Source organism: Chanos chanos, chromosome 7 (genome assembly GCF_902362185.1).
Source record: "Chanos chanos chromosome 7, fChaCha1.1, whole genome shotgun sequence".
Taxonomy (NCBI): Eukaryota; Metazoa; Chordata; class Actinopteri; order Gonorynchiformes; family Chanidae; genus Chanos; species Chanos chanos.
The window spans coordinates 24,425,339-24,452,100 of NC_044501.1; the positions used below are offsets into that span (position 1 = coordinate 24,425,339).

Genomic DNA, 26,762 nt, shown 5'->3' on the forward strand with positions numbered 1-26,762 from the left:
TCATGTTGCTAAAAAAAAGTTTCACCACAAATAATTCACATGAAAACAAGTTACTCTTTAAAGGAATGCTGATAATTGCACAGTAAGCCCACTTGTGAACTGGCTGTTTCCCTCACACTATTACACTGTAAGATTTACTGCTTGCCCTTAATCAAATGTTTTACATTGAAATGAAGTTATTCATGAAATGAAAACTTCAGATCTTACTAAAGTAGTTCTCCTTGTGAGTTGGACCTTCGTCAAGTTAGATATTTTACCACTGAGTTAGATCTTTTCCAGTTGGACGTTTTACAATTTTAGTCAATATTTTATAATGAAAGCAGTTATTTACAACAGGAAACTTCAAAATCAGGTTGCAAGTATTTCTCTCTGTCAGTTCAATGATGTCCCACTCTGCTGTTGTAAGGTTTACCCTGTTCTCTCTCAAAATGGATGCCTTACAAATTACACAATAAGTACTTCTCGTTCTATACTGAACACACAGAGGTCCTGCTTCTTTTACTGTTTTAGCTCAAAAGGAATGTTTTACCATGAAAATATTTGTTTTTTTCCTGGAGAGGGAAGCCCCAAATTACACAAAATATCTCTGCTTATGCACTAGGTTTCCAATTAGTTCTTACAAGCTTTATTATTTTTGCTGAAAATTAATATTTTACAGTAAAATGTTTTAAGACTAGAAGCTGAAGGTCATAAAAAAAAGCCACACAAAGAATATTTCCTGTTTAGATATTCTTAAAATAAGAATAACTTAGGGTTAAAAAAAATTACAAATGAATTGGAGGTTTTGCCAGTTAATTATTTGCTGCCATATCTCCAAGTAAGCCTAACCATCCTAACCCACACATTAACGTTGACCTCACCCTCAGCCTAATCCCAACTGTAAGGTTTATTGTACTACTTGCCACACTAACAAACCAAACTGCAACCCTGCCCTGACCCAGCTAATACCCATTCCTTGCAATATCAGTTTTATGAGCCTGCCAAGCATGATTAAAATCCAATCACTAAAATAGAAATTTTCATAGTAAAATATGTTAGACGAGGCAACTACATGCCCATGACAGACAGACGGAGGCCCTGAGGAAAAATCAGACTGAAAAATTAGTTGTTTCAGTCAGACCTCAAAATAACACACAATGCTCAATGATGTTTCTACCTGTTACAGTATGACAAAACACATAAGACTTGAAAGCCATAATTCAACTGAATATTATTTGCATAGTGATTTTTATAATAAACATTATTAAAAAGTAGCTTTAGAGGTTTCTGGGCCTGAGAGAATTAGTGAACAACCTGAAGTCAACACTGGTAAGAGTAAAACCTTGATGCATCAGATGCATCCAAATCACTGATCTGAACCGAGTCATCAAAAAGCCCTTTCCTTGCACAATTGTTTCAGCCTTTCACACCTGATCCAGCTGACTGGCTCATTGCCAAGCTGTGAGTCCTTCAAACGAGATCTGATTGGCAGAGAACAAATGCAAAGGGGACAGGGAACCTTGAGGACTGGCTATATAAACAATGATCAAAGAGGTTTTCTTTATTCAACTGTATGAACAAAAAGGAAAAGAAATACTTAATATTTTGGATTTTATTAAAATACCATGTGGAAATTACCATCAGAGGTTATCGTCACAGACATGATTGTTTCCTAATAAAAAAGTAAACAAAACCAAAAGTAAAGCTGAACAGCCTAGGTACAAGAAGGGCTTTTTTTTTCCTTTGAAATCCTTTTTTGCAGTCTGGTGAGGGGAGGGGGGTAGGGGCTGATTTACTCACAAAAAAAAAAAAAAAGACAGAAGAAAAGATGTTCACATGTTGCAAAAATACATTTCCCAATTTTAACAATATACACAGTTCTATTAAAACATTCATTCTTTAACTATTAGATATCAGAACGGCAACTGCGTTTAAGAAAAAAAAAAGGGGAATCATTGTGCGTGAATGAAGGCTCTGGAACTTGCATGATTTTCATTCTAGGGCTGCAAAGTGGGTTGTGACAGACTGCTAAGGGATATGTGTGCATTTGAACCCTGAGAGAGAAAATGACAGCTCCAGTCCATGTCTTCTCTTTCCACTATATCCATGTTAGCTACACTCACTCAAAGGCTGAAGCATGCCCTGAAAGAGCCTTGAAGCACAATAGAGTAAATTTCAAATCTTCAGGCCAAAAACAAAAAGTTCAGTTGTCTTGAAATACATGTCTGTTTCACAGCTGAATGACCTTATAGCGTTGTTTCTCTAGACAAAACCACACCTTCCTTTTTGCCATATGTGTAAGAGTGTTTGGGGAAGGAGAAAAAATACACAGGGCCCACCACAGTCAGCAGTATTAAGGCAGCGCGGGGCATGATAATGTCGTCTAGAGGACTATTTTAAGTACAGCGGAACAGAATCTTTCAGGAAAAAAAAAGAGAAGAAGAGAAAGAAACAGCTCAGGAACCCCCCCCCCCCCTTTTTTTTTGAAATGTTTCAGTACAACATGTTGAACACTGAATGACAAGACTAAAACTGCACATGGTTCCAATACACCCATGCATAGCTAATTACAAAGCCTGATGACATCGTGCAAAAGGGAAAAAAGAAACAAGGTGAACAATCCAAGAATGTGGGAGAAAATTCAGAGTACATATACTGATTGCCTGAACAAAAAAGCAGATAACATTTTGTAACAAGTGGTGTTGCTTGTGTCGAGGAAAGCTGGACATCACTGAAACAACGAGATCAAAACATCGCAGCTGGAGGGTTATTAAGAGAATGACAAAGTAACACAGAGAGACATCAAATTTCCTACGCCACTAGCCTAACTCACACTTTGCTTTCCAACACTACTGAGGCTAATACGCATCACTGATCTGACAAATTTTATGTGCAAGACTACATTCAAAAAAGGTTGCTCTTCATTTAATAAGCCTACAACTTGTCAGCCAAATAATGAGGATCTTGGAAAGAATTTTGTCCAGTAATCTAATGTTTACATAATTCTAATACCAGCCAGTTTTAACTCATATAAACCATTTAATTCCCCATGATCCGAGACTACACATCTACACGCACTAGTGGTGCAGAAGTTGCAGCACTTTTCTGGGAATAAACCAGCAAGTCTTGGAATAAAGCCTGCCCATTGCCAAAAAAGACATTCCTACATGGGGATATTACAATATACGCCACTGGCTAAAATCAAACATTATCTGTCTAAAAATAGGAAATGACTGTCTAAAAAAGGCTATACAAAGAGAAATCTGAACATACATTCAATATCTGTTACTGAGGTACTAGTTAGGTTTTCCCTTGACACCAAAACAGTATTCAGAGTAGAGTCACTGAAGTCTCTCCTTTGGAAAGCAACTAGCGTAAACTAAACCAATCGAATCTAATCTTACTTTCTTTTCTCTGGATGTTGCCTGCAAAGGTCTTCCCATATTTAAATCCAAACGTTTACGTACACAAAAACACAACACACCTGTGATGTATATAACAGAGTGGACTTGGGAATCACTGCTCACTATCGATTTATTCTTTCATCTAAGCAGTGAGCAGGGCATATGGGTGATGTATGAAGTGGCCGGTACTGCTGTGTGTTGAGTTCTCTCCTGTTATCAGACCAATGCAACGCTCAAACAAGTAACCTAGCACAAGTTTAGTCTCAAAATGAGTGCCAAGTCTTGGTTGCCCTCAAATGATGAACTAAGATGACCTTCTACTACTATCTTATTCTGAATGCCCTCTCTGAGTGATAATCATTGTAAGCTGTATAGAAAACCACACCAGAGATGTGCCCCTGGGTACCAAAAACAAAGTTCCTATCAGATCACTCCATGTTCTTAGCAAAGATGTAGACCAGGGATGTCAATCTCCAGTCTTAGATGGCCAAAGTCCTGTCGATTTAACGTAAACCAATCACTCTGGTCTCTAGTTGACAGTTTACATATCTGTTTTTAATTCAATGCATCCCTGTTTAAGAGGTAAGGACAAAAGGCAGGACATGCCTCCAGGCTGAGACCAGGGCAGCCCTGCTCTACACCTGACATGGTCAGTTTGTGGTTTAGGCTTTATGCCCTTTCTCTGATATGGTGGACAGTACAGAACAGAACAAAACAGGAAGCCCTAACCAGGATCAGTCTTCTAGAGCCAACCACACTGCCTGAGCTGGATAAAATGCACCATACTGCTGGTGGCTAGTGAAATATTGTGTGTGTGTGTGTGTTTGCGTTTAAGCAATTTTAAGTGCCATGCAGAAGACAGTTGATGGGAAGGCACGTGGGATCTAGCTAGACAATGTTGTAAAAGAAACAGAAAAGGAGAGAGGAGTGAAACAGATGGGTGGGAAAGGCTGCCCTCCCTCCATGGAGGAGCTGAGAGGAGGAACATCATCTAAAATAAAACACTACCAAGAGTGAAAGGGGTGCTACAGCTAAACAAATCAGCAACAAACAGCATCTCAAAAGCACTAAATGTATCATGAAAAAAATAAATGCTGGAATATAGCAAGAGACGCAGCAGCATCTTAAAGGTACGGAGGAGAACAGGGAAAGGAAAAGAGCTGCAGAGCTTGGGTTGTGCTGCTAAGCTGGAGACAGATCAAATAATCTTAAAACTGTTTTCTTTGAAACTGATGAGTCTGAAGACAACCTTTAGAATGTCAGGGGCAATCAAATATTTGCAAATATTCTACCATCAATCACAAAACAGACAAGTTTAAACCCCTGTAGCAAGAGTCTATTCCATACACCAAAATGTAATTTAATATCCACAATAACAAAATTTTCATATGTAAAATTCTCATGTTTTTGACTGCCTGCTACTACAAATAATGGCATATGCTTTAATTTACTTACCAGATGTTGAGTTATTTATTCAGCACTGCAATAACCCATATCAGATCTTATCTGTAATAGCAGCAATACGTCTAGCATCATATTTATAATGCGCGCGCGCACACACACACACACACACACATACACACACACACACACACAGACCTTTACAACATCCCATGCTCTCCTTCTGCATTGGACAGGTAACATTCTCTCTCATTCTCTTTCTCTCTCAGACCTCATAAGTCATTCTCTACAGAGATAATCAGAGTTCTCCATATGTCCATCCAATGCTCTTCATATGAACCTGGACCACAACTCACTAAATGAAGAGCATATGTTTTTATCCATTGAAACAGTCAAGCCAGCAGTTTCTTCTGATGTCACGGATGTTAAAGAAAGAAACAAAACAAATAAAAACAAAACAAAACAAACAAACAAGACTGTGAGGAGAGACCTAAAAAGTATGCTGGGTGGGAAAAGGAGTTCACTCAATCCTTGTATGCTTACAAAACTGTTGGACACGTTGTCAAGTTTAAGAAACTTCTCAAAACAAAATGAAACTAGTCCAGACTGGAGTAAAAAAAAAAAGCATTAAAAAAGTCTGAAGGTAAATGAAAGCAAGTCAACCCAATTATTCAATCCTTGAGAAGAGTATTATTGCTTACTGCATGGTGGAGGAAGGACAAAACCACTAGAGAAATATAACTGGGCTAGGGAAGGGTTTTAAACAGGTCACTCCTGGGTTTGAACTGAGTTCTGCTGTGTTGACCCCGGTCACATCAAGGCAAGACATTACTATCGACTGCACCCCTGGAGGAGGTGAAAGGATGCTGCTGGGGGTGGGGGTGGGGGGTGGAATGTGTTACTGGTCAGAGGGGATGTCTCTGTCGGCCTCTGCCTTGGAGGGCTGGCCAGGTGATGGGGTGTGAGGGGGGTGTGAGACAGGGGCAATGGCATGTGCCAGTGGCAGAGAGCCTGCTACAATGCCCTCCACTCCGGCACCAGCACCAGGCAAACCACCTGCAGCCACACCAATCAGACCAGCAGGGAACCTGTGGAAAAAGGAAGGGACAATAGAAACACCATGAGTTAGTGGTCTAATTTACAGAGCAACAACCATAACAATTACTAGTGACATTTCTAGTATCTAAATCAAAACAATGAATCTCATTTGAGAGAGAAGGGGGGAAAACATTACCAGAAAATTAGTGTGTTCACCTCACTCCCTATTTTGCACTTTTACCAATAATATTTGTTTGGCATTAAAATGTGGTGCACTGTAACAAACACACAGTTTGATAAAGACATTTTGTTGGCAAAGACTGACCCAAGAATCAAACAGGTATCAACACTGAAGGCTCACACCTATTAACACTAGAAGCGACATGCCGGTTTGACCTACTTATACCGTGAAGCGCCAAGTGCCGGTCATTTGACCGCTGTGACTTCCTACTAAGAGCGCCGTGCTAGTTTAACCTACTTATAGTGCGGCCAGGCAGTCAAAAGACCGCCAAGTCATTAGACAAGGACACTGTTACTGACACATAATGATCGTTAGATGGCGCTTCTTGCACAAAGCAAATAGTTTGCTTACAAGATTACCTTGCATTTGGCCAACGTATCATTCATTTCAGTGTTAATAGTCGGTTATTATTTCATTAGAATGTTTGTTGTCCAGCCCTTCCATCATTCAACATAATGTTTTGATTATTTATTTGTGGCAACCGTGTTTCCAAAGGCATAAATTCTGGAAGAAGTCTTGATCAAATATGACTGAGAGAACCATCTGAACAAGACTAGTACAGGCAACTTTTTCATAGCATTTGTTTTTTAATATTTAGCCTTCTACCTTGGAGAATTAGTTTATTATAAGGGATCTCGCACACTCTGCGAGTTAGATTGCGGTTGGTCTGTAAATGTGTAGCCCGACTTTATCAACATTCAGTTGTCGACTGACAATGATCACGTTGTTGTCCCTAGTGATTAATTTATTGTAAGGGCACGTTCCATGTAGTGCAAAAATTAGAGACAATTGTGATTGTAAATTAACTATAGTAGGGAGGATTTGGACATTCTAATTGTTGGGCGACATGTCGGGTGGCGGAGTAAGCTATAAACTGGACTTTATGCTTACTCAGTAGAACAACCTATCGGAATGACAAGACAGGCAGTAATTGGTTGAGAATTACAATGCGTGTAAATCAAAACTTGTTGAAGTTTAGAGTGTGAGACTGCTTTGGGTGGCGCTGGAGAAGTAGGCAAAAACGTTTCAGTTCCGAACTTGTCTGTCTCCGTGAAATTATTGCTGATACCACATAATAAGCCCAGCCGGGCATATCAAGCTTTACACTTGCATTTTAATAAATGAATTATCTACCACAACTAACAGATCATTCTATGCCATTATAGAAGCAAACACTACGACTTTTCAAGGCATTCAGTAGGCTATAAGTGGCCTAACACCTAGCCTGCCAAGCAACTTACGAGTAACACCTCCCAACCCCCTCCCAATAGAGTGCCATAGTCTACTGTTAGTCTCCCGCATCAGAATGATTTGGCCAAAATAAGGACATACCACGAGTAGCCTACCACCGTCTATCATGAGTCTCAGCTAAATCTAATTCCACACATATAATAGAAAATGTAGGCACAGCTTGGAAATGAATGAATATACATGAATGTTGTTTTTACAAAATATGTAGGCCATGTTGCAATGGATTTTTGTAAATAAAGCTGTGTCGGGTGTGTAGGCTTTGAGTGAATAGTGTAGCATAAGAGGGCCGAATTTTTAACATTTATTGGTACTGAATTACAGCACAAGAAAAAGAAAAAACTTCTTTTTGGTAAATCGACAGCTGTGTAGTTTATTTACAGTAAATACTTGAGAAAGAATGAATCATACATTATACAAGATAGATACACAAGATATTGCATACAGTGAAAATATACTAAGTAAATAAATAGATAAAGTACTTTTTGAGCTATTTAGTATCCTGTGTGTCGGGATGCTGTAACCCCTTTTACACAGCCTGTTCAAGCAGAGAATGTTGTACCTCGCTGTTTTGTGTTCCCATTTCAAGTGGAGAGATATTTGACCGACAGCCTAGAACAATAGCCTAGGTGTGATCCCAACCCCCTCCTAACGACCGCGTCATGAATCACTTGGTCAACTGACCAACTCAGAAGTTCCCCTTCAATGTAGACCAAAAGATTGTTTGCCAGTGCCAACGAGGTAAAGAAATTTTCGGCCTACTGCCAGCCTACTGTCATCTTTCCCTAGATAGGGAATTGCGTTCAACATGTATTTTGTTTCAACGTCAGCGGCCACCCAGAATTTAATAGCAAATTTGCCCGGTTTAATGGCCATGTACTGTGTGAAACAACAGCGCGACTTGGTAGGGAACAGTTTTCATCTACATTTGTGTTCTCACCGGGTGTGTAAGAAGCAATACTTTATCGAAAATCTCAGATATCATGGCAAATTTATCTGTCACAAGGTAGGCAGCCCTTGTATTCTTGTCATCAAAGCGCAGATAGCGCATGATATCTTGGAATCTCTGTCGAGATATCTGTCTCTGAAAATGGGATTTCCCAAGTCAGCAGACCAGTAGTCATCCGGGTTCATGCTTTTACCGCCCGTAATACCTCTCAAACAAAGGAGACCCGCAGTTTGAACTTATCAGCATCATTTCGATCAGTTTCTGCTTCAGAGTATTTCTGAATCTTTCACCACATTTCTGTGTCAAACAAACACACTAAACTGCTCAATGGACTTGTAATATTGTCCTTGGCATAACATGTGGGCCCTGGGGTTTCTCTCATGATATTGCACTCTCGTGCTCTACCCCGAGGGTTGCCAGCAGTTTATTCAACCCATACTGTGCCGTCTCTTGTGTAGGGTGTTATTATATTGAATGAATTAGCATTTACAAAATTCCTGCCAACTAAGTCATATAATAATTAGTTATGCCCCTGTACGTGAAAGAAAAATGCGTTTATTATATGTTTGTCCGCATTACAAAACATTTGCATTTTAATATTGTAAAATGCAGCTCTAAAATAATCTAATGTCATGACATGAGAATAAAGCTTTCCATAGTCTACACACGAACAATCAGTCATATGATGACCAATTACGCACGGTCCAAGTAGGCTAGTGCAAAAATTAGTGATAATTGATACACCCATGTAGGTCTTCATGAAACAAAAATGCGCTTCATAGTTATTAAATTATTGTTGTCATCTTTGCACATTATTTAATATTAATTTATACTCTTAACTCTCGAGGTCTCAGAAACATTATTGTGAATATATATATATATATATATAAAACTAGTACGAGCGAACCCTTGCGACATCTGCTGGGAGAAAAGAGAATTGCAGCCTTAAAAGGCAGGAAACAACATGACCAAACTTGGGGCTGACTGCAATTTCACAGAAATAGGAGTAAAATAGCTTTAAATTAGCTTGTGCCAGGGTGATTTTGAAAATTTAAGGATGCTGGGTGATAAAACGCACAAATCTAGGAAAAGTCATGAAAGGAGGGTCCTGAAATTTGACCAAGTGCAAAGATTCTATTTTTTTTTTCGGTCACTGCGGTCAGATGAGCGCCGCTCGGCACTTCTAGGTATAAGTAGGTCAAAACCAGCACAGCGCTTCTAGTAAGACGTCACAGCGGTCAAATGACCGGCGCTCGGCGCTTCTAGTGTTAAGATGCCCTGCCATGTTGCCAGTTAAAGCCTGCTCATGAACATGGTGCCCACTGCCTACCCTAACATTAAAGCCATGCAGGTTTCACTTATTTCTCAATTTTGACACTTCAAGGTATCTTTCTTATGCAGACACTGAATGTTACAACAAGGTCTAATGTTGCGTTCCATTTCTTTCACAGGTTACATATGTGGCTGAACAGTGATGGACGAGGAGTTCAGACAGTTGTTCTTGCGTAAAATTAAACATGTCACCCTCTTTACACTCATCACAACACACTCAAATATTTCAGCTATCACTTGTATATAATATGAATGACAATACAGTGTTACACAATTGGTTTAAACAAGTAGAAAAACAGTTCTGACCACTTGTGAAATGCTTAAAATCAATATAAAAAGGTTCTCCTTTCACTGCCACTCAAGAACGGGAGAGAGTGTCTTTTTTTTTTTTAATCTCCCATTTTCCCATTTCCCTTTTCAGTTTTTGGGGAATTTTTCTTGTCTGCCATGAGGATTAAGTCAGGGGGTGCCGTCCTGTTTGGATTTTGACTGTTGTGGCCTGTAAAGCCCTTTGAGACTGTAAACAGTGATATTGGGCTCTAAATAAACTTGAAACTTGAAGTAGCCTGTTTTAGATACTCAGCTAGTGATCGATCTTCCATTAAAGCTGTAACAGAAATATAAGCTTATCTCAAATTATATTTATAGCAATTGGAAGACACTTAGCCTGACTGCTAGCTAATATTACTGCTGGCTGGCTCATTAACTCAGGAAGCAGGTGATAAATTCACATTTACATCTTCTCTGAAACCTGTCTTTTAATTCCCTGTCTAGGAAGTGCTCACCGGAAGGTCACATAGGCTTCTCAACTCAAGGCCATAATCCCTTTTCTCTCATTTGTGATTTGTTTAGTTTATGTAGAGACAACCAAACTCCTTTCCAATTTGGAGAAGCAGGCACATATGCTGGGCATTTTGCAAGCAGTCATTTACACAGGACTGTGTAGGAACAGCCACTTATAACTGACTGCTGATAACTGATTGCCAACTCAGCTCCCCACAAAGCATTTATCAAACACTTTACAGCTGGCTACAAGAGCTGGAGTACTGAAAACATTTCCCTAATAACCTGAAACTTAGCAAGCAGAATCTTCAGTGTGTTACTAACAGAGCTTAGTAACTGCGTCGCTCAGTATGTGCTAAAGTCTAATTACTGAACATCCCTGAAAATGCTGAGCAACTCCACTGGTCAAGTTGAAACTAAATCGAAAAACTCTGAAGGCTTAACTGTTTGGGCCCTGCTAATTGCTGCCAATGACTAACAGGTCCTGAGCATCATCATTACTAATTTAGTACAAAATATTTCGCTTGACAAAATATTTCCCCAAGAGCGGCGCAGAACCACAGCTAAACTCTGTTGCTGGTGTGAGATGACAGAGTGCTGGGATTAGCCCACCTGTAAGCTGCAGCTCCATTAAGCTCAGAGTGGACGCCAGCAGCCTCCATTGAGGGCCACTGAGAAGCCGCCATCAAATACTCCTTATTCACACAGTTCTTCAGACTGTCTGGAATACGACCTGAAGAGACACACAGAAACAATGGCATTAGCATTGATCAGGCTGTTAGACCAGTGATGTCTCAAACAATTTCTTAAATTAATTAATGACATGATCAACTTATTTAATCAATCAACATTATTAATCTTGCAGAATATTAGTATTCTATTTTGAGAATGTCTAACAAAAGCACTGAAAAAAGGCACAAGGAGAGCAATGACATTGTACATCCAAGTCTGAAAAAAAAAACCTTTGAGGCGAACAACACCACTTTCAGTTAATAATAATAATAATAATGATAATAATAAAAATAATATTTATTTAGAGCCCAATATCACTATTTATAGTCTCAAAGGGCTTTACATGTCTATAACAAAGTCAAATCAAAATTATATCATGCATAAGTTCAAGAAAATAGATAAGTCTTTAGTTTTATTTTAAAGGAATTGAGAGAGCTTGCCTCTCTAACTTCTTTAGGTAAACCATTCCAAAGGAAGGGAGAGCGGTAGGAAAAGGCTCGGTTGCCAGCGGACTTCTTTTTAACTCTTGGAATGACTAATAATCCAGAATCTTGAGAGCGCAGGGTGCGAGGTGGGTTATAGGGTGTAATTAAGTCAGACAGGTAGGAGGGCGCAAGCCCAGGTAAAATTTTATATGTTAATAAGAGGACTTTAAAATCTGCCCTTGCATGAATTGGGAGCCAATGAAGGGAAGCCAGGACGGGCTAATGTGATCAAACTTCTTTGTTCGGGTCAGAATTCTGGCAGCAGCATTCTGGACCAGCTGAAGACTATTGGTACTAGAGGCAGGCAGGCCAGAGTAAAGAACATTGCAGTAATCGAGGCGAGACGTGACGAATGCGTGAACAATGGTTTCTGCATCAGCCATACTTAGAAAGGGCCTAATTTTAGCAATGTTACGGAGGTAATAAAAGGCAGTTTTGGTTGTGTTCTTGATATGAGTGACTAGCGAGAGACTATAGTCAAAAATCACACCAAGGTTCTTAGCTGAAGAGTTTTGAGAGATGATGCAGTTGTCAAAATTTAGAGTTAGATCACTAAAAAGATGCTTATGCGTAGGGGGACCAATGACCAGCATTTCAGTCTTGCCTGCGTCAAGCATCAGGAAATTTGAAGACATCCGACCCTTAATAGCACAAAGACATGCCTCAAGGTTAGCCAATTCAGAGTGGTCATTATGCTGGATAGATAAGAAAATCTGAGTATCATCAGCATAACAATGGAAGTTAATGTTGTAACTACGAATAATGTCACCCAAAAGGAGCATGTAAATAGAGAATAGAGGACTGATCCCCGAGGAACACCATAGTTAAGCTTGTGGTATTCAGAGGTCACATTATTATAGTGGACACACTGCTTTCTCTCAGAGAGATAAGATTTACACCAAGAGAGCGCCAGGCCATGAATGCCAATTTGGTTTTCCAAGCGCTTTAACAATATAGTGCGATCGACCGTGTCAAATGCTGCACTCAGATCAGGCAGAATAAGAACAGAGGTAGCACCAGCATCCATGGCTAATAAAAGATCATTAAACATGAAACTGAACTAAATAATTTTACCATTAATTAATACAAACAGCTACAAGCGTCAACCGAACAACAACTGTGATAGCAATTCAGTGTAAATCTCTTCATTTCCATGAACTAACCATGGAGTGCATATTCCAGCAACAAAATACTCAATATTCACATACATTAAAGACTCCACCGGTTAGTACTTAGTACATTAGAAAAGAAATGGTATCCACTGCTTTCAGTGTACAATGTCCTGCTGTCTTGGGCCCAGTAAAATAATTAATAGGGAATAACCAGCATGAGGTTAATATCCAATTGTTTATATGGGCAAAAGAATATTCTTATAAAGAATCATGCCTAACAAAAATTAAATATATGTCAAGTTTTTTTTTTTTTACATTAAACTAGAACCGTTCTCACAAGAAAGAACTATTAAATTTACCAGACGTTAAGAGAGGGTTAGGTTAGCGAGAGTGAGAGCAGCGTAGTATCTGTAGAGGAAAGTCTGGATGCCTCAGGCAGAGCAATCCCCCAGCTCCAGCATCAGAGCCCTCACAGCGGGGCGAATGGGTGATGACTCGGCAGCATAGTCGCCAAGGCCAAAGCTAATGCTAAGGCTTGCCCAAGGGAGAAGGTTTACCCTCCTCAGTGAAACACCCACTGAGAAACCTGAAAGAGCTCTCGTTATAGGAGATTCTATTTTACAGCACGTGAAATTAGCTAGACCTTTTGGGGCACCGGCAGCTTTGATTAGATGTATACCGGGAGCCAGAGTGCTTGACATAGCAGGTGATCTTAAGGTCTTAAGCATGCATAGGTTTTCAAAGATAGTTATTCATGTTGGAGCTAATGATACATGCCTTCGTCAGTCAGAGGTTACTAAAAGTAACATTAGAGAGATGTGTAAATTAGCGAAGGCGATGTCCGATGCAGTAATATGCTCTGGCCCCATCCCCATGCAGTGTGGCGATGTAGCTGACAGCAGGCTTTGGTCGCTGAACTGCCGGATGTCCAGGTGGTGCTCCGAAAATAAACGTGGGCTTTATAGATAATTGGAGTAGTTTTGAGGGCAAGGCTGGCCTGTTAGGGCGGGACCGAATCCATCCCTTTTGGGAAGGTGCTCCTCTCATCTCATGCAGCATAGCCCACAGTCTCAGAACAGGCCTAGTTAATCTCTGACAATCCAGAGCCATGGCCAGGGAGCAGACAAGCAGGCTAAACCAACCGTCTGCTAGATGTACAGAGTCATCACTCAGCTTACAATATATTGAGACTGTGTCTGTTCCCTGAGCTATGCGAAAATGTAGAAATACTCAGAGTTTGTTTTAGTAACCTTAACATAAAATCAGATCATACTGAATGTACAGCCAGCACCCTTGAATTTGTGAATTTCAGCTCAAACCTAGTTGTTTCCTTAGACATAGCTTTAATTACTGGTGACTTTTATATTCATTTTGATAACCCAGAAGACCCTCTGAGAACAGCGTTCATGTCCATTCTAGATTCAGTAGGGGTTAATCATTAGGTCATAGGACCCACTCATAATGGTGGTCACGCTCTTGACCTAAGACCAACATTCAGATTAAATACAGAAAATCTAGTTACACTTCCACAGTCTGAAGCCATCTCAGATCATTATATCATCTCGTTTCAGAAGTGTCTTAGTAATAATATATGCACCTTGCCACGCTATCACGTCAAACATACATTCACGTAAGCTACTACACAGAGTTTTATCAATACTCTTTCAGAGTTATCAACTTTGATTGGATCACTGTCAGACCCCACAGAACTTGATCAGGCAAACTGAATGCTTAGAGTCAACATTTTGCCATACTTTAGATAATGTAGCTCCACTTAAAAGAAAAATAATTACAGGGAAAAAACTAGCACCCTGGTGCAACGATCACACATGCATCAAAAGAGACCACTCGAAAATTAGAAAGTAAATGGCGTCAAACTAAGTTGGTAGTATTCCAAATAGCATGGAAGGAGAGCCTCCTGCGCTATAGAAAAGCTCTTAGCACCCCTAGATCAACATATCTTTCCACCCTAATAGAAGATAACAAAAATAATCCTAGTTTCATATTTAAAACTGTGGCAAAATGAACTAGGAATAAGACCACCACAGAAACATGCCCACATCAATATTTAGTGGCAACAACTTCATGAACTTTTTCAATGGCAAAATTGAAAACAACAGACAAGAAATTCAGACTCTAAATTTAAAGCCAGATAATTGAATAACTAACCCTGTAGATAGCAAAATAACTATATCAGATCAGCGATTAGAATATTTTACCAACCTTCAAGCGACCAAACTAATGTCATTAATTTCCTCATCAAAATAAACCACTTGTATCTTAGATCCTTTACTGACACACTTCTTCGAAAAAGATTCTGCAAGAAGCAATCGAACCTCTTTTAAAAATAATCAGCTCTTCCCTTAGCAATGGCTATGTACCCAAATCTTTTAAACTAGCAGTTATCAAACCCCTGATTAAAAAACCTGACCTAAATCCCTGTTCGCTGTCTAACTATAGGCCAATATCAAACCTCCCCTTCATCTCCAAAATCCTAGAGAAGGCTGTCGTACAGCAGTTATGCTCACACCTACATAGGAATAGCATTCATGAAATCTATCAGTCAGGATACATTTCAGAATGTCCAGAATGCAGCAGCCAGAGTTCTTACTAGAACCAGAAGATATGACCACATCACCCTTGTCCTGTCCACACTGCACTGGCTCCCAATCAAATTTTGCATTGATTATAAAATACTTCTGTTGACCTATAAAGTACTAAATGGTCTCGCGCCACAGTACCTTCTGGTCTTTTAGGATCCGCCACACCTACTTAGATCCAAGGGTGCAGGCTATTTGCTGGTACCTCGAATTGTGAAGGCTACAGTAGGGGTCAGAGCCTTCTGTTATAAAGCCTTATAAAGCCTACAGAGTCCTCTCTTTGGGACTCAGACACAGTCTCAATGTTTAAGTCTAGGCTGAAAACCAATGTCTTTAGTCAAGCTTTTTGTTAATAGCTTTTATTAGGTAAAGGAGCAGATCTGGAGGGTTCTCGGGCATAGTGTATTTTGGTAAACTGGGATGTTTGGATGCTGTCGCCCTCCCACTCTCACACGTTCACTCACGTTTGCTGATGGCGAAGTGGCTGGCCGCCCTATGTCCCAAGGTAACCTCATGTCTGTTTAACCTCCTGGCTCTCCCTTTTAATTATGCTGTCATAGCTAGTCTTGCCGGAGTCCATGCTTATACTCAGCATGCTATGCACATTGTCCTTAATCATTACGTGACAATGAGCATATCTAACAATCTGTCTGTCTCTCTCTCTCTTACCCTCCCTCTCTTTCTCTCTTCTTGCTCACTCTCTCTCTCTGTCCAACATGGTACTTTTGAGATACCAGTGATCGTGACCCCTTTTGCTCTCTGGTCCTGATCCATCCTGATGCCCTACTTCTGGTTAGAGTTCTACGCACAAAGAAACCACTCGCTGCTGCTGAGGATAGCTCCATATGGACAACCCAAGCATACACCTAGAGCATTTCATGACTTAAATTATGCTATCTTTAAGTGTAAAACATCAAATTTATATACAAAAAGAAGGACTTTCTTTTCACACTATGAATGTCTGTTTTATGTGCTGGCCAGAGGAGGATGGGCTCCCCCTGTTGAGTCTTGGTTCCTCCCAGGGTTTCTTCCTCCTATATACACATCATATTCATTAGAGAGTTTTTCCTTGTCACTGTTGCCTTGGGCTTGCTCACTAGGGGTTGAGTCACTGATTGCTGTAAAGCTGATTTGAGACAATTTTGATTGTAAAAAATGCTATACGCATAAAATTGAACTGAATTAAATGAATGTTTTGAAATGAAAGAATTCATTTTTGAACCCAGTAGTTCTTGATGGATTGTTTCCCCCTCTGAGGAAGAAGTGTGGCTGATGGCAGTAATGATCCCATGTGTGTTCAGTGATGGTGTACTGATGGCAGTAATGATCCCATGTGTGTTCAATGATGGTGTACCGATAGTAGTAATATTCCCATGTGTGTTCAATGATGGTGCAGTGATGTTCGGAAGTACTTCAACAAAGACAGCAATGCTAACAAAGGAATGTGTCACAAACAAGTGCCTGCAATCCCTTCACTGTTCATCAGCAGGCTACAAGACAGTGCTCTGATATCAGATTTAGTTATGATATTTATATACTTTGTCAAAGAGACTTTAAAGCTTCGAGTCACAGAGGAATTGTTTTTGTGGTCTGTTGCCTCAATACACAGGTGAGACTTTTAGATTACCTTACTGAGGGTTTTTTGTCTACTCTTGTTTAATAAATGGCTCATTTTTATCCAGCGGTAAACTGGTGCACTGCACAGTTTTGCTAATCAACTGTATGTTAGACTGCATACTTTACTTTTCTCATGAAATGTTTAGATAACCAGTTGTCTCAAAAAAATAACCAAGAGGACATTACGATCGTAAAATATCTTCCCAAGGCCATCCCCTATAACTACCTGGGCCTAATGAGAATACAGTCTGAAATGATCCAGTTCACAGTTAGCTGGTATTGCACATTTGCTACTCTGCTACATGACTGAAATTCACCATAAGCTGCTGACCAGTCAAACATCTGTAACATCATGCCCAAGATATTCAGTGATAGAGGGTGGTTTTGGGAGGTGGAGACATTTTAAAAGTTTCTTTACCCACTTATCAATCTAGACTCCACACGGTGCATCTCTAGGGCCCTGTTTACACCTTGCATTAAGATCCGATTTTGGTGATCTGATCACAAGTGGACAGCACAAAAGTACAGGTGTCGACGCATCCAATGAGCACTGAGGTTGCATTGAGATCCGATCACTCAGACCACATTCGGAGGTGGTATTCTTATAGTAGTGTAAACGTGAATGCGAACTCGACCACATTGAATGACCACCTACTAAACTGACTTCCTCTGCTTACATGGAAGTACGAACTCATTCGTGTATGTAGCCTATGTATTCGCCAGGTGTAAATGGACGTACTTAGAGCCGTCCACTTATGATCGGATTACCAAAATTGGATCTTAATGCAAGGTGTAAACAGGGCCTAGGTGCTTTTGGACCAAACTGTTCTAGGGACTGACAGGAACGACCCACAGGGGAACTCCTCTCTAGAACTACATACATTCAAGGGCTTTTTTTCTGTTTGCATTCGCACCGCGATTAAGAATGCTGAGGTGATGTAAGCCGGCTAATGGCTGGCATAGCGACAGTTATTTTCTTGTAATCCTGTTTCAGCTTCTTGATTCTCTCTCTACATTGCTTTGCTGGTGCATGCCTAACAGCAAGTTGTGAGGAAATGCTAGCAAAAATGATTTCAATCACGTGGTTTTTCCTTCATCACAGGCTCTATAAAGCCTGGACTTCACTGTCGGTCCATTCATCTGTGTTTTTTCCCCCATTTTTTAATGCTCAGAGCTGTTGTTTACAAGGCTAACGTTTTACACGGACTTTTCAAAATGGCAGCTGCAATACACATTGCAGTACACTTGCGTCTGGACCAATCACCATACACTTACGTCACTCATGGTTCCTCTTGTGCTGGGAGAGTGCCTACCCTGAAGTAGGAGCTAAAAAGGTCCTTCAAAACCTACGAACTATGATCGTCCTCAGTTCCCGCAGTGCAAACACACAAAAAAGGGGGTTCTTCCTCCGACAGTTCTAAGGACCATGAAAAAGTTCCTTCGGTCCGAAAGCGCCTTCTGTTACACTTGTAGCTAGCTCCTCAGTTAATACACAGCTCGCCACCCTACTGCCAAGTGTATCCTGCTCCTCATCATCATTACAGCTGTTACTAGCATAACCAAGTCAACAAGCTGCTCAACACAGGCAATGAACAGGGATGAAAATGAAGGGCATTCAGCTGCCACATCCTTATTTGTATAAGAGCTATTACAAGCTACTAGAGCTGCCTCAGAGCTGGCAGGTTGCAGAAATGAACCAAATTGGCTCTCAGCCTTCACCATATGAAAATATGTACATTTACTGCCAGAAAAATGCACAGCAACTTATGCATCAATATAATGTACTCCCACAAGATGAAGCAAACAATAGCTATTCGTTTTAACCACTGCATAGTTTTTTTTTTTCATCAAAGTGACAGTTCACATTTCACTGTTTTAATTCATACAATTAAGGCAATGAAAAAGAGGGGGAAATGCATATTGTGACTCCAGTAGTTCCTATTTCAATTCAAACTTTTGCTGGATTGAAATAGGAACTGCTCTTGGCAGTACATTCAGTATTCCAGTGTGCAATTAGTGCCATTTCACTAACATCACATCAATTTCAATTCAAACCACACAAACAGTTGAATATTTACATATTCACACATTTCTTGGCAATGAGCAGATTCCATGTGAACAGTCAGTCCCATCTGATTTCTTCACAATGCAGCAGTCATGGAAGAATTATTGAGTATAGGAGTAGAGCTTTAGCTTGCTTACCTGTGATAGCACGGCGAACCTCTCGTGCTGCCTCTTCTCTCGCCTCAATAGATGCCTGCTCGCTGTACCAGGATGTGTGAGGGGTGCAGATCAGATTCGGAGCATCTTTTAGCGGCCCCTGAGAAAAACTGAAAAAGAGGGGAAAAGAGGGAAGAGAATGAAAGGGGGGGGGGGCAGGGAGAGAACAATAAAAGTTGGTTAGGAGAATAATCACAACAATAATTTCCGGGGTTAACAAACATAGCTCTTATATCTTCAAAACAACACTAACACCATTGGTTAAAGGGCCTAGGTAATGACACATATTGAGAGATCAAACATGTTCAAGACAAAGCACTATCCAGCACTTCCAGTTTGACTTCGTCATGCATGTAGATAGCTCAGAAATGAACAGCATTTGGTGTTAAAAAAAAAAAGAAAAGAAAAAAAAAAAGAAAAGAAAAAAAAAAAGAAGAAAGAGCCTGCACAGAAAATCAATGCCCTTTAAAATATATAATTCAGGGGAGCCACAAATGGCCAAAATGGTTTGTTTTTCAGCATTTCAAGTGAATACTACTGTCATCTGAGCAGCTTCTAAATGTACTCAGTGTCAGGCAGCAACTGGAGGAGGGACTTATTACTTTGCAATGCGTGGGCTAATAAATGTAACAGTGATTTCAGTGGGGTTTTTTTCCGGTTCCGGTTCGTACCTGTGCAAGTCTGCTGCCGCGTTTGTGCTGATTATTCATCACTGCTCTACGGTCTGTCTCTAACATTTACGTTGTGCTGCACTTATAATCTTGTGTGCTTGTTTTAATCTCGCTCTGTGTCTGCTTCGTTAATGTTACCTATCAACACATTGCTTCTACTGTTTGGCTGCTAGCGTGCTAACACCAGCTTAGCCTTCTTGCTAACCTTACTTACACAGCAATAGTGTGCTGATAGTTCACGTTTACGGTACCTCTGTTTATCTGCCACTATGTCTTGCTCTCTCTGCCTCGCTCTCGTAGAGTTGTCTCTCCTAGAGAGACGTGTCCGTCAGCTAGAGCAAGGTAGCACTAGTTCTAGTTTTATTACGATAGATTCGACGGGCACCCCAGATAGCATTAGTTTAGCCTCTGAGCCGATTAGCATCTCAGTCTCTCCCTTTAGTGCAGTTTCGCCGGCAGAAAAGGAGTTTGTTACGGTCGTGAGTGGCAGGAGGTCTCGCCGACGCCGACACCAGCCGTCATCCGTACGGCCCGACTCACAACCGCTGCCGGTGGTGAATCGCTATGCTACTCTTGTTTCTCCTGCTTGCTGGCCCGGGTCCTCTACCTCCCACGACCGCCCCAAGCCCCGTACCTTAGTTACAGGGGACTCAGTGACCCGAGGGATTAGATTAGCAACGCCAGCGACTGTTACCTGTCTCTCCGGGGCCAGAGCTCCCGACATAGAAGCTAACCTTAGGGTGCTGGCAAACAGGAATAGCCGTATCGATAAGGCACACCACATCGACACTAGCTATGACAATTATTCATATCGGCACCAACGATAATAGAATGAGGCAATCTGAAGTCACAAAGGTCAACATAGCAAGGACTTGTGACCTCGCCAGAAAGATGTGTCGGCATCGATTAATTGTCTCTGGCCCTCTACCAGCTAGGGGTAACGACGAAACATATAGTACATTATTGCAACTGAATAGCTGGCTGGCGCAGTTTTGTTTAGATCAGGGATTTGATTTTGTAGATAACTAGCCCTCTTTCTGGGGTCGACCTGGCTTGCTAAAAGCGGACGGCCTGCACCCTAATGGGCATGGCGCTGCTGTTTTATCAGGTAACATAGATAGATGTTTGAGTCAGCTATGACATCTTCCACTAGAGCGGGCCAGGTCGCAGGTGATTACAGAACCTGCTAATGAAATCCCCTCAGAGGCTGCTGAGTTCCATGAATCAATGACTCCTCTCCTTCAACATAAGGCAAAGATTAATTTGACTAGTTATTCATTTAGTGGAGAGGCTTCAGCAGAGACTAGCTCCCTCTGTAAGCCTGGTCCTCATTCTGCCTTAGTTGCTCAACATAACTCGCTCTATGGTCATCCCTCTGTCAGCAGCAATTTGGCTTTTGCTATTAGCGTACTCTCACGCCCTCGCAGACCTCTTCGGCCTAGATTTAGACAGCCTATTTCCCACAATAACTTAATTCCAATTCAACTGACCCCCTCTTCCGATTCGATCATTGTAAGCCCGGCAACCCTGAAGTTCGGTTTTATTAATATTAGATCACTCTCCCACAAGGCCTTGCTGGTCAGCGATCTTATTACTGATCTTAGCCTTGACATGATGGGTTTGTGTGAAACTTGGTTGAAGCCAGATGTTTATTTTTCTTTAAATGAAGCCTCACCCCCCCAATTATTCCTTTTCACATGCTGCTCGAGCAGCGAAGAAAGGTGGGGGTGTAGCCTTAATTTATAACGCTGAATTCTCGCCTAGCATCTTTAATACACCAAATTTTGCCTCCTTTGAGCTGCTCTCTCTGAAACAATCCTGCTCTACCTCTCCCTTCCTCATAGTAGTGATCTATCAGCCCCCTGGGCCCTATAGTCAATTTCTCGATGATTTCGCTGAATTGATCTCTAGCATTATAACTACGGATAAAATCCTTATAATGGGGGATTTTAATATCCACATCAATGACAGCTCTGATTCTCTTAATAAAGCATTTAAGTTCATTTTAGACACTTTTGGCTTCAACCAATACGTCTGCGAGCCCACTCATTCCAATGGCAACACCTTAGATCTTATTCTAGCTCGCGGCCTAACCGTCTCTCATGTGGTTGTTTCTCCCTATTCCACTGCCTTATCTGACCATTTTCTTGTTACCTTCCAGGTCACGCTCCCCTCTCCCCCTGTAGTCTCTACTGTGGTTCGACGCTGCTGCCGCATTAATGCTTCCACCACTGCCGCACTAGCTAACTTACTTCCCGCTGCCCTCACCTCTCTCGATGATCAACAAGGGTCTTTGAACGAAACTGTACCCTCCGCAATGCTTTAGATACGGTAGCACCACTAACGCTAAAAAATAGGCGTAAACATATAACACCCTGGTTTAATAACGATACACGTGTATTGAAGCAAGCGTGCAGAAGCTTTGAACGAAACTGGCGCGCCACTAAACTGGAGGTCTTCCGCCTCGCCTGGCATGATAGCTTGATAGCCTATAAATGCGCCCTCGCCACAGCCAAATCCGCCTATTACTCAAGAATAATTAATCTCAATAAAAACAACCCGAGATTTTTATTTGATACAGTATCAAAATTGACCCAGAATCACTCCCCTCAATCCAGTTCTATTACCGCATGCGACTTTGTCAAATTTTTCTCACAAAAAATAGACTTAATCCGTTGTGATATTCAAAACAGTCAGCAAAATCAATGCGCCGGTATACTCCCCATCGCTGCCCCAGAGCCTAATCAGGATGTGCACACTTTAATTCAATTTGAGCCTATCTCCCTAGACGCGCTCTCCAAACTGGTGCACTCCGCTAAACCAGCCTTTTCCCTGCTCGATCCCCTACCTCCTAAACTTTACATAGAACTTTTCTCGGTCCTCGGCCCTACAATCCTCAACCTTTTAAATTTGTCAATTAAGTCGGGCGTTCTACCCTCTGCTTTTAAAACAGCCGTGATTAGCCCCCTACTTAAAAGACCTAACCTCGACCCAGAAAGCTTGAATAATTATAGACCAATCTCTAATCTCCCGTTTCTTTCTAAAATACTCGAAAAAATTGTTGCTGCGCAACTCATCGCATATATGTCCTCCAACAGCCTCTTTGAAGTGTTTCAGTCAGGCTTTAGGCGTTTTCATTCCACTGAAACCGCATTAACTAAAGTGACTAATGATGTATTACTAGTCATGGATGCTGGTGATACCTCAATACTTATTCTTCTCAATCTGAGTGCAGCATTCGACACAGTCGATCACACCATACTGTTAAAGCACCTGGAAAATCAAACTGGCATCCGTGGCCTGGCGCTCTCCTGGTTAAAATCTTATCTCTCAGAGAGAAAGCAGTGTGTCCACCACAATAATGTGACATCTGAGTATCGAGAGCTTAACTGTGGTGTCCCTCAGGGGGCGGTCCTTGGCCCTCTCCTTTTCTCTATCTACATGCTCCCTCTTGGAGACATTATTCGCAGCTATCACATTAACTTCCACTGCTATGCTGATGATACTCAGATCTACTTACCAATCAAGCACAGTGACCGCTCTGAATTGGCCAACCTTGAGGCGTGCCTCTGTGCCATTAAAGATTGGATGTCCTCAAACTTCCTGATGCTTAACGCAGGTAAGACAGAAATGCTAGTCATTGGACCCCCTGCGCACAAGCATCTTTTTAATAATCTTAAATTAAAATTTGACAACTGCATTCTCTCGCAAAATTCTACAGCTAAAAACCTTGGTGTGATCTTTGACTCTAGTCTCTCGCTTGTCACTCATATCCAGCATACTACCAAAACGGCCTTTTATCATCTCCGCAATATCGCCAAAATTAGGGCCCTACTATGTTTAGCTGATGCAGAAACCATTGTCCATGCATTTGTCACGTCTCGCCTCGACTACTGTAATGCTCTGTACTCTGGTTTGCCCGCCTCTAGCACCAGAAGTCTTCAGCTCGTCCAGAATGCTGCTGCCAGAATCCTGACCCGAACTAGGAAGTTCGATCACATCACTCCCGTCCTGGCTTCCCTTCACTGGCTCCCAATTCACATGAGGGCTGATTTTAAAGTCCTCCTATTAACATTTAAAATTCTCCATGGGCTTGCACCGGCCTATCTTTCTGATTTAATTACACTCTACGACCCCCCCCACACCCTGCGCTCTCAGGCTGCTAAATTATTGGTTGTTCCAAAAGTTAAAAGGAAGTCTGCTGGCCATCGCGCCTTTGCCTACCGCGCACCCTTTCTCTGGAACAGCCTACCTATAGATATTAAAAAGGCAAACTCTCTTGCTACCTTTAAAACCAAACTTAAGACTCATTTATTCTCCGTGTCATATGATAGCATAATCTCAAACTAATCATCCGGTAAAGCTCAGTCTCTGCTGTAGTCTCTCCTGGCATAGTTTAGCTTAGTAGTTGCCGGCTTAGATACCTCTCATCTTCTCTCTCTCCTCCCTCTCCTCTGCTCTTATCTTAACCTGGTCAGTTTCTGTCATTAACCTGCTCTCTTCTCTTTGTGTGAGTGGTCGATGTCTGCGCCTCCTTCCTGGATGTGGCACCTTCCCCTGGCCGGCTGAATGACTTTGTGCCCTGCTGTCCCTGGCCCTGCTCCCCCCGCGTGGCCCTGCTCCTCCTGCGCCCTCCTCAGCTACTACTCTTGCAACTTTCAATACAAAATTATCTATAAAATTATTTTTCTTATTTCATCTGTTAAGTGCCGCTACTCCAATAATGCTCTCCTTCCCTCCCTCTTCTCCTGCATGGCTGTGGCTCATCAGTTTGAGCATGAGTGTCTGGCGTGAATGTGGCTACTTTCTCTTAGGTGTGCCCCCCCCACCCCCCCCACCCTCCATGTCATCTCTCTTCACCGTCATCCCGATGGCTGCTGCGGCTTCGTGTCCTCCTGCGCTGCTACAGCTGTGCCGTCCACCCCAACTGAGCCCCATGCTGTCTTGTCATTCTTCATACTACCTACTAGTTGTGTTTTCATTTTATTATCACTGTGTTGTTTTGTAATTTGCCCTCTGGGCTGGCACCTACTGCACGCCTGGCTGGCCTAGAAGGGGTCTCCTCTCTTTGTGGTCCTTCTCAAGATTTCTCCTATTTTTCCCTAACGTCTGGGTTTTTTGAGGAGTTTTTTCTTGCCCGCTATGAGGATCAAGTCAGGGGGTGCCACCCTGCTCTGTTTTGTTGTAATCCTGTGGGCATGTAAAGCCCTTTGAGACTGTAAACAGTGATATTGGGCTCTAAATAAACTTAAACTTGAAACTTGATTCTGAGGTTAAACATTGCACAGACTTTCCCCATGCGCCCCTGTTCTCCCTCTCTACTTGACCCTTTCTATCTCTATTCACCCTTCCCTGACCTTTTTATCACTTGTCACCAGTCCTTGACCCTTTATATCTCTTTTCACCCTTCCTTGACCCTTTCTATCCCTCAGTAGGGTTCCAAGGAGCGTCTCCTCCCTTCAAGCAGAGACACCCCAAAAAAGATAGCAGTACTCCCCCATCTGCAAATGAGATAAAACGCCAGACCTCCTGCTATCCTTCAGTTCAACTTTCAGCTAAGCTGCAGTTCAGATTGGTTCAGCTAAGCTGCAGTTCAGCTTCAGCTCCAGTTGAGCTCCGGTTGTCCCAACCGTAACGTAGTCCAACTGTTCTGACCTGCTCATCTCCGCGAAGAATTGGCCCAGGCTCACTGCAACGCTAAAAGACTTCTCAGCACCGACAAGAAGTCTCGCTCATGGTCTCCCACTGCCAACCTGGGTAACTCCGGTCTCTCATACCTGAGCGTGGCTGGGCCTGCTCCTCTTCTTCCTCATCCCTTTTCTCTCCTTCCCTCACTACCCTTTTGTGTGTAAGTAACTACACTAGAACATCACTCAGATGGTTCTTTTGGTTAAGCGTGCCTCTTCATGAGTAATACCTCATACTTGCATAGTTGTTCATTCATACATACTGTAGGTAATGAGGATATTGTTATTGTCTAACATCAGCTGTTTGTCTTCTTGTGAGTAGTTTAGATGCTGTTGTATGTGCGTGTATAGCAGATCCGCCTTAATTCCACCTGAATCACAATTTATTCAACATTAGATTCATTCTGTACCATTGAATTTGATCTTTGTAATAAACGTGCACGTTCGTATTCCTACTCTTTGAGTACATGATAAAGTATTTCCAAGTTACTGAATGTGGTGATCAAGGAACTTAGCTATAGAAGTACTGAATTTGAAGAGTATTATTGTACTTGCTAATTTAATGCTATTATTTAATATATGTTAAGGCTGATGAGTTATTTTGAATAATTTCTAGGTTCAGTTTTCATACCGCTGAGCCATAAATAGAGGTTTGCAGAAAACTGTAATTTCACTGGGTTCAGGTTCTGAAACAAGGTTATGCTTACAGCTAAGTGATATTAGTTTTAAATCTAATATTCACAGTACACCATTAACCAGAATTTCCCTATACCCTTAGCACGACATCATGCAATAATAAAGGTCTGCAGACAGTAAAAGGCCGTAAGCTATTTTATCAACACTACACTTAACTTGCTAGAGAGTGCAGAATACTGCAGCCACAGAAGAGCTACATAGACAAAGATCAGGAAAATGAAGCATAAAAAGCTACCACTGGGTAAGTGGTGAAAATACCATCCAGCATTTGAAGCATTCATGTCACTGGTCCACTGCTTTTTCCTTTACACATTAGCGCAAACACTTGCTGAGCTCTGACCAGCCAAACCAGCCAATGTGTCTCAATTAAAACCGTTCTCTTAACTGGGTTATTGCTGCAAATGTTATATTCACATCACTGTGTATGCTGGCAGCCCACATAAACAGAGCTGGGTGGTATGAGTGAAATGTTCACTTGTCACATATAGAGAGTCTAAAGTGAACGTGTATGTTAATAGCTGTTTAATATCCTGTCAATATCACTGAGGAGTCTAAAGTGAACATGTA

General features: G+C 41.5%; 1 protein-coding gene across 1 annotated transcript in view; it reads right to left on the reverse strand.

Annotated features, from left to right (window-relative positions):
• Positions 1 to 1,775: 1,775 nt before the first annotated feature.
• Positions 1,776 to 26,762, reverse strand: part of ctbp1l (C-terminal binding protein 1-like) — a 68,329-nt gene continuing 43,342 nt past the window's right edge. Inside the window, exons 9-11 of the mRNA XM_030779898.1 lie at positions 19,124 to 19,251; positions 10,988 to 11,108; positions 1,776 to 5,872 (exon numbers count right to left, since the gene is read on the reverse strand). Coding sequence (XP_030635758.1) covers positions 5,683 to 5,872; positions 10,988 to 11,108; positions 19,124 to 19,251 — 439 coding nt within the window. The 3' untranslated portion in view covers positions 1,776 to 5,682. The remainder of the gene's footprint in view (positions 5,873 to 10,987; positions 11,109 to 19,123; positions 19,252 to 26,762) is intronic.